Source organism: Anopheles cruzii, chromosome 3 (assembly GCF_943734635.1).
Source record: "Anopheles cruzii chromosome 3, idAnoCruzAS_RS32_06, whole genome shotgun sequence".
NCBI lineage: Eukaryota > Metazoa > Arthropoda > Insecta > Diptera > Culicidae > Anopheles > Anopheles cruzii.
Genome location: NC_069145.1, coordinates 16,212,774 through 16,227,229, shown reverse-complemented (window position 1 = coordinate 16,227,229; position 14,456 = coordinate 16,212,774). Strand labels below are relative to the sequence as shown.

Here is a 14,456-nt window from a genome sequence, read left to right as displayed (position 1 = left end):
AGCCTCGAGTCCACCACGGCGCCCTGGTCCCCTTCCGGGCCCATCCGGGCCGTGCCGGTTGGATGGTAGAGCGTCGTGGACATGTACCGCGCGTAACACTCCCAGTAGCTATCCGAGTCATACTCCAACCGATCGCACTCGTCAATCTTCAGGTGGTACTCCTTCAGCTCGTGGTACCCAAAGTTTTCCGTCCCAAGCAGCTTCCGGAAGAACCGGATGCCCCGAATGACCGTCTTCACGTCACGCTGATCGTCCAGATAGTGCGCGTGGATCAGTGGCGCATCGTGCGGATCACCGCTACGTAGCTTAACGGTTCCACTCGATTTCGGATTAAGCAACGTCACGAGCACGGTCAAGATTTCCGCCTTTTGGTTCAGCTCCAGCAGCTGCTCGGCGATGGAATCGGTGTACCCAAAGGCAGCCATAATTTTGTCCATGTCAGGCGTTTTCCACGGCTGCAACATGTGATGGTACTGGATGTCCGGGAAGAGCGCCGCCGGGCTTTGCGTGTTGACGAACGCCACCAAATCGGTCGCCCCGATCGTAGCGAACATACCCAAACCGTAGCGCACGTAGCTGAAGATACTGTCGAGCAGCTCGTCAAAGTGTCGCTCGATCGGTCGCGAACCGTGCAGCGACAGGAAGAGGGGCACGATCAGATGGTCCTGCAGGTTTTCACCCACCGCCGGCAGGTCCTGCACGACCGGGATACCCCAGCGGGCCAGTTCGGCGCTCGCGCCCACCCCAGATAATTGCAACAGCTGCGGTGTATTGATGGCTCCGGCCGACAGAATGACCTCCTTCTTCGCCCGTACCTCCTGACCTGCACTTCCGGGCAAATCGAACGTCACTCCCGTTGCGGTGGCTCCCTCAAAGTTCACCTTCGTGACGTGGGCATGCTTGATGATGTGCAAATTGGGCCGATCTTTGGCACTGTTCAAAAACGCCTTCGCAGCACTCTGCCGCCTCCCCTTGTAGACCGTCCCCTGTACCACGTTGTACCCGATGTACTCGTCCGCGTTGATGTCCATTATCTCGGGAATGCCCAGCTCCCGGGCGGCCTCCGTGATGACGAGCTTCGTTAGTTCGTTTGACATAAACGAGTTCACCTTCAGCGGTCCACCTTCGGCGTGAAACGCGCCTTTCTCCAGCAGCAGATGCTCAGCTCCGTTGTCTTCCGACTTCTTAAAGTACTCCAGAACATTGCTCCAGCCCCACGTCGGGTTGCCCTGTTCCTCCCACCGGTCGTAGTCACGACTGTTGCCCCGGACGTACAGCATCAGGTTGTTGCTACTGCAGCCTCCCAGCATTTTACCGCGTGGCCAGTAGCTCCCGTTCCGGTAGCCCTTGCTGGCCGTCTCACTCTCCTCGGCGTAATAGTTCCACACGTGTGGGCTATGCATTAAACCGAGCGCCAGATACGGTACCTAAGCGTCGCGAATGATACGGACGGTGATGCTCCTGTGTCGGAAAACTTTTGGACAACACAACTCGACACAACAAAGGACAATTACAATGACACACGAAATGAACCTGAAGCCATGTCACATTTATTGAAAATATACAGAATGCATGCCCATCATCGCCGCCCTATACCACCTTAAAGCTCCGTGTGTTTAGCCTCCTGCCCAGCCCAGTCCGCCTTGATCATGTCGGACGCCTTCTCGGCGATCATCATGATCGGGGCGTTCGTGTTGCCGGACACAATGTTCGGCATAATGCTACCGTCGACCACGCGCAGACCCTGGACACCTTTCACACGCAGCCTAGCGTCGACCACCGCGTCCGGATCGGTGTCCGGTCCCATCTTGGCCGTACCAACCGGATGGTACAGCGTGAGGGTCATGTGGCGCGAGTGACACTCCCAGTACTCGTCGCTGTCGAACGCCAGCGGATCGCACTCGCCAATGGCCACCCGGTGCAGCTCGCCCTCGTGCTCGCGGAACGTGTCCGTATCGAGCAGCTTCGTAATGTGACGGATTCCACGCAGCACCGTCGCCATGTCGTCCTCGTGCTCCAGATAGCCGGTCACAATCTTCGGAGGCTGGAATTCGTCAAAGTCCCCGGTTGCGAGTGTGATGCGTCCGCGTGACTTCGGATTCAGCAGCACGACGATGGCCATCACCACGTCGGCTTCGGTGGCCGCCTCCAGCATCGAGGCCGATATTTCCTCGTTGTAGCCGACCTTGTCGGCGAACATCATCGACTTGCCTGAACCCTTCTCGAACTGGAAAAAGTGATACTCGATGTCGGCGAACGGTTTCGTCGGGCTGAGCGTGTTGATGAACCCGATCAATCCGGTCACCCCGTGCCCGGCCATCGGTCCCGACCGGTCCGTCACGTACTGGAACAAATTTTTGGCCATCTCCAGCGGCATGTTGTAGTTGGCGGCCGTCGATTTGTGGAACTTGAACATAATCGGCACAAACAGATGGTCCTGCAGGTTCTCGCCGACCGGCAGATTGACCACGAGCGGAATGCCGACCTGCTCGAGCAGGCCCCTCGGTCCGACACCGGATCGGTGCAGGATGTGCGGTGTGTTGACGGAACCCGCCGCCAGGATCACTTCCTTGCGGGCGTGCGCCACCTTGAGGACCGTGTTGTTCAGCATGAAGATCACATACTTGAACCGCCTGGTGCTCGGTTCACGCTCAACCGTCACGGCCACCGCGTGCTTGATGACGTGCAGATTCGGGCGATCCTTCGCCGGCACCAGGAACGCCTTGGCCGGGCTGCAGCGCGCACCGTTAGCGATCGTGCCCTGGGCGGGCCCGAAGCCCACTTGACGTGGCCCGTTGATGTCCAGATTTTTCTCGAAACCGGCCTCATCGAAGGCATGCAGCAGGATGTGACCCAACGGGTGGTGCATCGGGAAAGTGTTTACCTTCAGCAAGCCTCCGGTGCCGTGCAGTGCGCCTCCGTCGCGCCCCATCAGCTCGGGGTCCTGATTGTCTTCGCTCTTCCGGAAGTACGGCAGCACATCGTTCCAGCCCCAGCCCGGATTGCCCAGCGCTTCCCAGCGGTCGTAGTCGCGCGCGTTGCCCCGCACGTACAGCATCGCGTTGATGGCCCCGCACCCGCCGAGCATGCGGCCGCGCGGCCAAAAGCTACCATCCTTTGAGCCCTTGCTGGCGTTCGTCGTCACCTCGGCGTAGTTCTCCCAGTCACCGTCCGTTTTCTGGATCGTGAAGAAAGTCTCCGGTATCTGGAAGGCAGGGCATGAAGTGCTTTAGGATGTTGAGCGTTCCAGCGGGGAGGATTAGTTAGGCACTCTTTAGGACACGGGACAGGATGGTTTATTCAGGGAAGCCGGGTTAGTAAGAACTACTACTACGATAGGAGTACTACGCTACTTTTGGGTGCTACTCGACACGGCTACTCTAGGCGTACTCCTGCTTGATGAAGTCGGACCCCATTTCGGCGATCATCATGGTCGGTGCGTTCGTGTTGCCACTGACCAGCAGTGGCATGATGCTGGCATCGATCACTCTCAGCCTTCCGACACCCCTGACCCGGAGCCGCGAATCGACCACCGCGTCCACGTCACCATCCGGACCCATTTTAGCCGTCCCGACCGGATGGTACGTGGTGAAGGTCATATACCGCACGTAACACTCCCAGTACCCGTCACTGTCGTACGGCAAGTGATCGCATCCCGGAATATTGACCGCAACCAGTTCAACCTCGGCCGCCCTGAAGGCAGCCGTCTTGAGCAGTTCCTGCTGCTTCCGAATCCCCCGCACCAGCGTTCGCAGATCGTCCACGTGGTCGAGGTAGTTCGCTTCAATCACCGGCTGCGCGAAGGGGTCGGCACCCGCCAAACGGATGTGGCCACGAGATTTCGGATTCAGCACAATGATGTGCGAGTGGAGGACCGTCGTCTGCTCGATCGCCTGCCGGATCGAATCGGCGATCGGCTTGGTGTACTCAAAGTTCGCCACCACCAGCTTCCCGTAGGCGTCTCCCGGCGGAATGACGATGTTCATGATCTGCACATCCGGCCACGGGTCACTGGCGTTCAGCGTGTTGTAGAACGCCATCAAACCGATGTCCCGGTAGAAGCGGACCGCCGCGCTACGATTCCTCACCGTGAACTCGTACAGACTGTCCACCAGCGCCAGTGGCTCGTCCGCCGGTTCGCCCGGCAGCGCGTGGAATTGATAGAACAAAGGAATGGCCACATGATCCTGCAGGTTGCCTCCCACATTCAGCTCGACCCGTGGCGTGATCCCGAATCGCTGCAACTCCGGCTTCCGTCCAATCCCCGACAGCATCAGCAACTGGGGTGTGTTGATTGAGCCCGCCGAAACGATCACTTCCTTCCGGGCCCGAATGCTCATCGGTTGGTAACCTTCGATTTGAAACCGGACCGGTGGCCACGTTCTGACCGTTGAGTTCAAGCTTCAGTGCCATCGTGTGCTTGATCACGTGCAGATTGGCCCGCTCTCGGATGGGCTGAGGAATGCTTTGGCCGGACTGCATCGGGTCCCGCCGATCACCGTGTACTGGCTTCGACCGTAGCCGATGTGCCGGTCGCGGTTGAAATCCGGAAGCCATTCGTAGCCCAGCTCGCCGGCAGCCGCGGCCAGGATCTTAAACACCGGATCAGCGTCGTCCAGCTGCTCGACGTTCAGGTAGCCACCGGTTCGGTGATACTCGTCGGCCCCCGGCCCTCCACGCAGCAGCTCGGGAACGTTCATATTTTCGGACTTTTTAAACTGCTCCAACACAACGCTCCAACCCCAGCCATCGTTGCCGAGCGCCTGCCAGCGATCGTAGTCTCGGCGGTTGCCCCGAAGGTACGCCATCGCATTGATGGCACCCGAGCCTCCCAGGGTACGGCCGCGTGGCCAGAACGTGCCCCGTTTCGTGCCAAGACTTGCCTTCACCGAACGCTGCGCGTGATAGGCCCAGTCGACGGCACTGTGCTGCAGCGTGCCCATCAGTGACGCGATCTGGCGTTGAAGGGCAGGGACAGATTATTGTTCCAGTTCCTATGAAATACGGTGCCAATGGTGCATGAATGGTGCCACCGGAATGTTCGGCCCAACGGGTGCAGAGAACCTTAACCTTGCGTTTACCGTGCGATCATTCCTGACAACCTGACCTTGGTCTGATCGCGGCCCGTTCTGGTCCGATTTTGTTGCGGTTCCAGGTCGAAGGTCTACTTGCGGTAGTGGTACTGGACGGTTGGAATCGGATCGGTATCGTTGATCTTGTTGACGAACCCTGCCAAGCTGTTGATTCCGTTCGAGTTCAAGGGACCCGTACGCGCCAACGGTCGTTTCTTTCTGACCATCCACATCCGATGAGGTGAATCACTTTGTAGAATATGGGCACGGTGACCGAAGCAGATTCGCCGTTCGAGATCATTCTCGGGCCCCAATCCCGACAGCACTGGTATTGCCGTGGTATTTTCCATCGTGCCCTATCCGTGGGGCTGAGCTCCTTTACCACCCGTGATCAGCCCTAGCCGTTAGCCGAGACACGTACACCCAATTGATGGTTAAATTTGCAAATGGATTAGCATAAAAGGAATCTGGAGGCCATATGTACAAAGCGTGTAAAGGACGAGGATGGAACGGTTCGATCCGATGGACCTGCGTCATCAACCGACACCTTGGGGCGGGCGGACGGGTGGTAAGCTTGGCGTGTTATTTTTGTTGTGCGTGACGAAACAGGTCAAACGTACGAAACCCCAACCAAAAAGCTAACGCACCAAACCGGATGCAGTTTTTCGGCCCTCGTCACACTTACCTCGGACTCGATCGGTGGATCGCCACCGGCCTCGAGCAGCAGGACCTTCCACTCCGGATTCTCCGACAGCCGGTTGGCCACCACGGACCCGGCCGAGCCCGCACCAACGATCACGAAATCATACTCCTCGAGCCCGCGCGCCATGGCCGTCGGTCCGTAGTCCTTGGGCCACATGTCCGGGGGCGAAATCGTACACTGGGCCGCGAGAATGGTCTGCACGAGCAGCGCAAACAGTTGGTTCGCGGGGCCGACGCTCTGCGCGGCACATTGACTATTCAGCAGGGCCTCCATCGTGCGGATCGCCCTCCAGCGGCTTTGGTTTTCTGCGTAGCTAAAATGAAACAGACGAGGGGAATCCGTTAATCCACAAATGCAAATGCCACTTATCGCCAAGCGGCGCTTATCAAATTGGAGGCGAAGCCTTCGTGTGAGGTGATGGGCTTTATTAACACGAAGTACAACGCGCCCGGGAGTCGGCGCGGCGACGTCCAAATTTTCATGTCCGCCCTGTCCGACTCTCGGACGGTGGTGTGGAAAGTGCGGCCGGCTCTACTTTACACTAACACAACTATTATTTCCTATAATGGCCAAAATATGGCCTCGCCACGACTCGATGTCGGCAAACGCAAAATATGGCCGCGGTGACGGCACACAGCGGCGCTCGATGAGCCGATTACTTTCACACGATACACGGCACGCGACACGGTACTAGAAAACTGTTTTTCGTTTTCGTTTTCGTTTTGCCAGTCCCTTCCGAATGCAATTTGGTTTTCTTCCTTCCGCTGCATCTTTTGTTCTGATTCTCTCGCGCGAGACATGGAGATGACGCAATCACAGCCCATGCCGGTGTTCGCCATTCCGTCTAAGATAGTTGCTCGCCGCGTGCGGTGGAAGGTGGCAACTCGAGACCGTTTATCAAGGAGGTCTCGGTACCTCCGCATTTATCGCGTGATAAGCGAGCGCCAAACTTTTCACTATTACTTGGCTAATTTTAGAAATCCCAACCCCAACGTGAAGTCAAACGTGCCTTCTTTTACACGTCATTGATCGCTAGCGTTACACGTCATCGATCTTAACCTTCGTTGAAGGGCATTCCAACAAAGTTCTGCCTGTGTCCTGTCTGATGACCAGGAAGGTGTGCACACACGACACGGTGACGGTGATTACCGGCGACTTTACCCGGTAGCGTATCGTTAGCCTCGATCGTGAATGTTATAACCCGGTTTTTTCTTAAAGCTCTCCTTCGGAGGGACAGATAATGGGTTGCACAATTTCAAGTACACGATGCGATTGCCACTTTAGCCTGCTGCTCTCAGCCCGTTAGTTGTCAATCATCGAACAAGAACTTTAAGATGTCGCTATGATAAAGGCACCACCGATTACGTAACGGGCAGCCGGTAACGGTGACCTTGGTTGCTTTGGATTGTGGTCGGTGTATGGTCGGCGAAAAAGATTCACCGAACCTCGTGGACTGACCAAGTAATCGAAATGAGGTCAGTATCTCCTTTGACAGCCGTCGACGCAGACAGCTGACAGCGTGAGCGGCGCGATCGTTAACCCATAACAAGCACACCACGATGCGACGAGCCCCTAACGGGTCCGGCCAGACACTTACCTTGACCTTGAGTCCCTCGGCAGGAAGATCACTCCCAGCACCACCGGCAAGAGCACTCAAGAACTATTGAACCTACTGGCACAAAGAACCGATACGAACTGAAGCTTCCGGTCGGCTTCCGGACCGAATTTATTCGTATGCGTGTGTGAAACAGCCTCAGCAGATACGCATACTTACGCAAATCGGCACCGGCAGCTGATCGTCGATCACGGACTTGGCGCGGCCTCATCTTGGCCATCCCGGACGGGTGATGGATTGTCTGCGAGTAGTGCTGGATGAGACACTTGTAGAAATCGTCGCCCGTCTGCCCCCGGCACGTGTCGCCGTGCTCGGCGTCGTAGATAAACGTGGCGTTCAGCGTGCGCATCGTCTCGGTCTGCGCGACCCGCAACCCAAACTTGAGACCTTCGACCTGGGGGGAATACCGGAATGAACTCGTCCCAATCGTTCCGGTTCTCCTGCTCCACTCCACTCACCAGTATGTCCAGGTCGCGCTCGACCGCGAAGTAGTTCGGGTAGGTCTTGATGTGCTGATCCGGGTCGGCGCTGGCCAGCTCGAGCCACCCGCGGCTCACGGTAGTCCTCCGGGTTGCCCCGCACGTACATCATCGCGTTCAGCACCGACGAACCGCCGAGCACCTTGCCGCGAGGCCAACTGCACCGATTGTTGCGCATCCCCTGGCAGAACCGCGGATTCGGTTCCGTCTCGAACTGTCGTCGATATAAAGGGTACCCGTCAACACCAGTGATAGTGTGCTTCGTAAAATGCTTTGGGAATCGTTTAGTGCATATTCCATCAGACATACATGGCGCTGTTGGATTCAGTGAGCCACATGGACCATGAATCATGTTTTTCTTAACTATCTCATATAAGCCAGGGTCAATGTCTTTATCGGGAATTTCCGCCGAAATTATTTGATCAATTTGATCTGGCGTGATTTTTTTTCAACCAGATTAAAACATGCGCATGTGGCAGTCTTTTTTTGCCACTCTATGGAATACATCCAGCAGCGTGTCTTTCCGAATGCTTCATACTTCTCGCTAAGTTTCATGAACGATTTCAATTTCTGCTTAAAAACACGGGCGGTAATGTCGTGACGATGAGTCGGTGATTGTCCAGGGTACAGATTGTTTTTTATGTCGATCCACGTTAGATTGCATGTGAACGTGATAAACAAATCAGGTCGTCCATAGTTTCTGACATATGTGAGAGCATCTTGAGCATACTCATGCATGTGTCGAGCACTCCCTGAAAATGTAGCCGGCAATGTTTCCCAATTCATTTGGATCAACATTCCTATCGCTTCTTATTGCGTCGCGCAGATTAGTGTAATTGTCTAACCGGAGCTTGGTTTGGTTCAGACGAAGAAAAAGTAAGCGCTCCGTTTCAATTTTGGCGTACATATCAACGATGTACTGTTGAAAGAGTTCTCGGCACATAAGAAGGGGATTTTTTTTGCTTCACGGATCATCAACCTGTAAGCGTAATAGTTCATTGCGCTGACTTTTTTCCGTTTGTCTACCCGTTTCAGAATTCACCATTTTTATATTGAAGTGGTATCCATCCTCTCCTCGGCAGAACATAATTGGATACTGCAGGGCATCGTAAGATCGATGGGTTTCTGAAATCCGTTGGGCGCCTCCACTTTTACGATGAAGCACTATGTCGCGCAATTGAAATTCCGAACCGACCATCACAATTGCCATTTCATCAATGGTTGGCGCGTTGTATTGTCTTTCGTGTTGGCCTGCAGGTGTTTTATCAGGTCTCAACACTACTACATAGTTGTCGGCTGGCATTTGATCAAGTGCAGTTTTGAACAGCGCGATCAATTCATTGTGTGTATTAAATATTTCTTCCAATTCTGCAACTATTTCGCGTTTAGTGCCTGTATTATACCGGCAGCGTAGATCGACTTGTTCGTTGCTGTCTCCCATGAAATAAATCTGTAAATATTGGTGATCTCTGTCCGGTAGCGGCAATCCAGCATAATCCAGCATAATGCATAATGATCCCACAATCACAGATCCAGCATAATCACCCATAATCACAGATCCAGCATAATGATAAATTTGTCCTTGAACCTTGAAGGTCGGCATAAAATTTTCACGCACAATCTTGGTTGCACCGAACGATGTCATCTGGAAGCAGGAATTATATTTGCGTATGTTATTTAAAAAATGCTTGGACATGCTGGTCTCATGCAGCTGCTGGTCATGCAGACCCATCAAGGTACTCTGACAACTTCGCTGGTGGTGCACATAATTCTGATAATTTCACTTTTCCACTGGCACAACACATCCGAGGTGTTTCATGTTTGAATTTTTTGGCACCGCAGTATTTGCAAATTTTATCCATTTCTTCTATTGATATTTTCGGATCATTTTCCTAAACATAAGTTGAATTGTATTGGAATGCACAGTTTTTGTCTTTCAGCTTCACTTTCTCGACCTGTTTGGGTGCGTGCTCGTTGGGACAACAGTCTCATTTCTTGATGATCCGGTGTTTCAGACGATCGGGCTTCCCGGTGACATATCCGATCGGCTTCTTTTCTCGTTTTCCGATGCTCCTCCGTTTCAGCCGCGCGAGATAATTTTATCTTTTTCGCTTTGGCAAAACACTTTCCGAACGGCATGATGAATGATGAAAAACTGTCGAAATTTGCTAAGCCCATTTGCTAACACCATTTATTTATTTTGACTTCTCAGAGACAAATGAAGCATTTGGCGTGTCAATTGTCGCGTCAACGTTTATTCACCACGCCTTGTGGTGCTTGTGGTGCAGCTCTATGCGGGCTGCATGTTATTACATTTAGTGCATGCAACATGCATTAAACCGAGCGCCAGATACGGACCTAACGTGAACGATACGGATGATGCTCCTGGGTTCGAAAACTTTGAGACAACACAACGCGACATAATAAAGGACAATTACAACTGTATAACAATTCTTAGCTTTGCGCCCAGCCCAGTCCGCCTTGATCATGTCGGACGCCTTCTCGGCGATCATCATGATCGGGGCGTTCGTGTTGCCGGACACAATGTTCGGCATAATGCTACCGTCGACCACGCGCAGACCCTGGACACCCTTCACACGCAGCCTAGCGTCGACCACCGCGTCCGGATCGGTGTCCGGTCCCATCTTGGCCGTACCAACCGGATGGTACAGCGTGAGGGTCATGTGGCGCGAGTGGCACTTCCAGTACTCGTCGCTGTCGAACGCCAGCGGATCGCACTCGCCAATGGCCACCCGGTGCAGCTCGCCCTCGTGCTCGCGGAACGTGTCCGTATCGAGCAGCTTCGTAATGTGACGGATTCCACGCAGCACCGTCGCCATGTCGTCCTCGTGCTCCAGATAGCCGGTCACAATCTTCGGAGGCTGGAATTCGTCAAAGTCCCCGGTTGCGAGTGTGATGCGTCCGCGTGACTTCGGATTCAGCAGCACGACGATGGCCATCACCACGTCGGCTTCGGTGGCCGCCTCCAGCATCGAGGCCGATATTTCCTCGTTGTAGCCGACCTTGTCGGCGAACATCATCGACTTGCCGGAACCCTTCTCGAACTGGAAAAAGTTATACTCGATGTCAGCGAACGGTTTCGTCTGGTTGAGCGTGTTGATGAACCCGATCAATCCGGTCACCCCGTGCCCGGCCATCGGTCCCGACCGGTCCGTCACGTACTGGAACAAATTTTTGGCCATCTCCAGCGGCATGTTGTAGTTGGCGGCCGTCGATTTGTGGAACTTGAACATGATCGGCACAAACAGATGGTCCTGCAGGTTCTCGCCGACCGGCAGATTGACCACGAGCGGAATGCCGACCTGCTCGAGCAGGCCCCTCGGTCCGACACCGGATCGGTGCAGGATGTGCGGTGTGTTGACGGAACCCGCCGCCAGGATCACTTCCTTGCGGGCGTGCGCCACCTTGAGGACCGTGTTGTTCAGCATGAAGATCACATACTTGAACCGCCTGGTGCTCGGTTCACGCTCAACCGTCACGGCCACCGCGTGCTTGATGACGTGCAGATTCGGGCGATCCTTCGCCGGCACCAGGAACGCCTTGGCCGAACTGCAGCGCGCACCGTTAGCGATCGTGCCCTGGGCGGGCCCGAAGCCCACTTGACGTGGCCCGTTGATGTCCAGATTTTTCTCGAAACCGGCCTCATCGAAGGCATGCAGCAGGATGTGACCCAACGGGTGGTGCATCGGGAAAGTGTTTACCTTCAGCAAGCCTCCGGTGCCGTGCAGTGCGCCTCCGTCGCGCCCCATCAGCTCGGGGTCCTGATTGTCTTCGCTCTTCCGGAAGTACGGCAGCACATCGTTCCAGCCCCAGCCCGGATTGCCCAGCGCTTCCCAGCGGTCGTAGTCGCGCGCGTTGCCCCGCACGTACAGCATCGCGTTGATGGCCCCGCACCCGCCGAGCATGCGGCCGCGCGGCCAAAAGCTACCATCCTTTGAGCCCTTGCTGGCGTTCGTCGTCACCTCGGCGTAGTTCTCCCAGTCACCGTCCGTTTTCTGGATCGTGAAGAAAGTCTCCGGTATCTGGAAGGCAGGGCATGAAGTGCTTTAGGATGTTGAGCGTTCCAGCGGGGAGGATTAGTTAGGCACTCTTTAGGACACGGGACAGGATGGTTTATTCAGGGAAGCCGGGTTAGTAAGAACTACTACTACGATAGGAGTACTACGCTACTTTTGGGTGCTACACAGGCTAGGCGTACTCCTGCTTGATGAAGTCGGACCCCATTTCGGCGATCATCATGGTCGGTGCGTTCGTGTTGCCACTGACCAGCAGTGGCATGATGCTGGCATCGATCACTCTCAGCCTTCCGACACCCCTGACCCGGAGCCGCGAATCGACCACCGCGTCCACGTCACCATCCGGACCCATTTTAGCCGTCCCGACCGGATGGTACGTGGTGAAGGTCATATACCGCACGTAACACTCCCAGTACCCGTCACTGTCGTACGGCAAGTGATCGCATCCCGGAATGTTGACCGCAACCAGTTCAACCTCGGCCGCCCTGAAGGCAGCCGTCTTGAGCAGTTCCTGCTGCTTCCGAATCCCCCGCACCAGCGTTCGCAGATCGTCCACGTGGTCGAGGTAGTTCGCTTCAATCACCGGCTGCGCGAAGGGGTCGGCACCCGCCAAACGGATGTGGCCACGAGATTTCGGATTCAGCACAATGATGTGCGAGTGGAGGACCGTCGTCTGCTCGATCGCCTGCCGGATCGAATCGGCGATCGGCTTGGTGTACTCAAAGTTCGCCACCACCAGCTTCCCGTAGGCGTCTCCCGGCGGAATGACGATGTTCATGATCTGCACATCCGGCCACGGGTCACTGGCGTTTAGCGTGTTGTAGAACGCCATCAAACCGATGTCCCGGTAGAAGCGGACCGCCAGCGCTACGATTCCTCACCGTGAACTCGTACAGACTGTCCACCAGCGCCAGTGGCTCGTCCGCCGGTTCGCCCGGCAGCGCGTGGAATTGATAGAACAAAGGAATGGCCACATGATCCTGCAGGTTGCCTCCCACATTCAGCTCGACCCGTGGCGTGATCCCGAATCGCTGCAACTCCGGCTTCCGTCCAATCCCCGACAGCATCAGCAACTGGGGTGTGTTGATTGAGCCCGCCGCAACGATCACTTCCTTCCGGGCCCGAATGCTCATCGGTTGGTAGCCTTCGATTTGAAACCGGACTCCGGTCGCCACGTTCTGGCCGTTGAGTTCAAGCTTCAGTGCCATCGTGTGCTTGATCACGTGCAGATTGGCCCGCTCTCGGATTGGGCTGAGGAATGCTTTGGCCGGACTACACCGGGTCCCGCCGATCACCGTGTACTGGCTTCGGCCGTAGCCGATGTGCCGGTCGCGGTTGAAATCCGGAAGCCATTCGTAGCCCAGCTCGCCGGCAGCCGCGGCCAGGATCTTAAACACCGGATCAGCGTCGTCCAGCTGCTCGACGTTCAGGTAGCCACCGGTTCGGTGATACTCGTCGGCCCCCGGCCCTCCACGCAGCAGCTCGGGAACGTTCATATTTTCGGACTTTTTAAACTGCTCCAACACATCGCTCCAACCCCAGCCATCGTTGCCGAGCGCCTGCCAGCGATCGTAGTCTCGGCGGTTGCCCCGAAGGTACGCCATCGCATTGATGGCACCCGAGCCTCCCAGGGTACGGCCGCGTGGCCAGAACGTGCCCCGTTTCGTGCCAAGACTTGCCTTCACCGAACGCTGCGCGTGATAGGCCCAGTCGACGGCACTGTGCTGCAGCGTGCCCATCAGTGACGCGATCTGGCGTTGAAGGGCAGGGACAGATTATTGTTCCAGTTCCTATGAAATACGGTGCCAATGGTGCATGAATGGTGCCACCGGAATGTTCGGCCCAACGGGTGCAGAGAACCTTAACCTTGCGTTTACCGTGTGGTCATTCCAACACCTGACCTTGGTCTGATCGCGGCCCGTTCTGGTCCGATTTTGTTGCGGTTCCAGGTCGAAGGTCTACTTGCGGTAGTGGTACTGGACGGTTGGAATCGGATCGGTATCGTTGATCTTGTTGACGAACCCTGCCAAGCTGTTGATTCCGTTCGAGTTCAAGGGACCCGTACGCGCCAACGGTCGTTTCTTTCTGACCATCCACATCCGATGAGGTGAATCACTTTGTAGAATATGGGCACGGTGACCGACAAGCAGATTCGCCGTTCGAGATCTTTCTCGGCCCCAATCCCGACAGCACTGGTATTGCCGTGGTATTTTCCATCGTGCCCTATCCGTGGGGCTGAGGTCCTTCACCACCCGTGATCAGCCCTAGCCGTTAGCCGATACACGTACACCCAATTGATGGTTAAATTTGCAAATGGATTAGCATGAAAGGAATCTTAAAGCCATATGTACAAAGCGTGTAAAGGACGAGGATGGAACGGTTCGATGGACCTGCGTCATCAACCGACACCTTGGGGCGGGAGGGTGGTAAGCTTGGCGTGTTATTTTTGTTGTGCGTGACGAAACAGAAACTCCAACCAAAAAGCTAACGCACCAAACCGGATGCAGTTTTTCGGCCCTCGTCACACTTACCTCGGACTCGATCGGTGGA

At 55.5% G+C, this 14,456-nt stretch overlaps 2 protein-coding genes and 2 pseudogenes across 2 annotated transcripts in view; 1 reads left to right on the top strand and 3 right to left on the bottom strand.

Annotated features, from left to right (window-relative positions):
- Positions 1-14,456, top strand: part of LOC128271661 (flotillin-2) — a 151,920-nt gene that overhangs the window by 101,657 nt on the left and 35,807 nt on the right. The window lies entirely within an intron of this gene.
- On the bottom strand, positions 1,529-7,436 carry LOC128271657 (glucose dehydrogenase [FAD, quinone]-like). Its single transcript, XM_053009270.1, has 3 exons — positions 7,373-7,436; positions 5,758-6,088; positions 1,529-3,205 (listed from the first exon to the last, which is right to left on the bottom strand). The coding sequence occupies exons 2-3, from the start codon at positions 6,046-6,048 to the stop codon at positions 1,601-1,603; spliced, it is 1,896 nt and encodes a 631-aa protein (XP_052865230.1). The 5' UTR covers positions 6,049-6,088; positions 7,373-7,436; the 3' UTR covers positions 1,529-1,600.
- LOC128271662 (glucose dehydrogenase [FAD, quinone]-like) lies at positions 3,381-4,970 on the bottom strand (annotated as a pseudogene).
- On the bottom strand, positions 12,079-13,657 carry LOC128271663 (glucose dehydrogenase [FAD, quinone]-like; annotated as a pseudogene).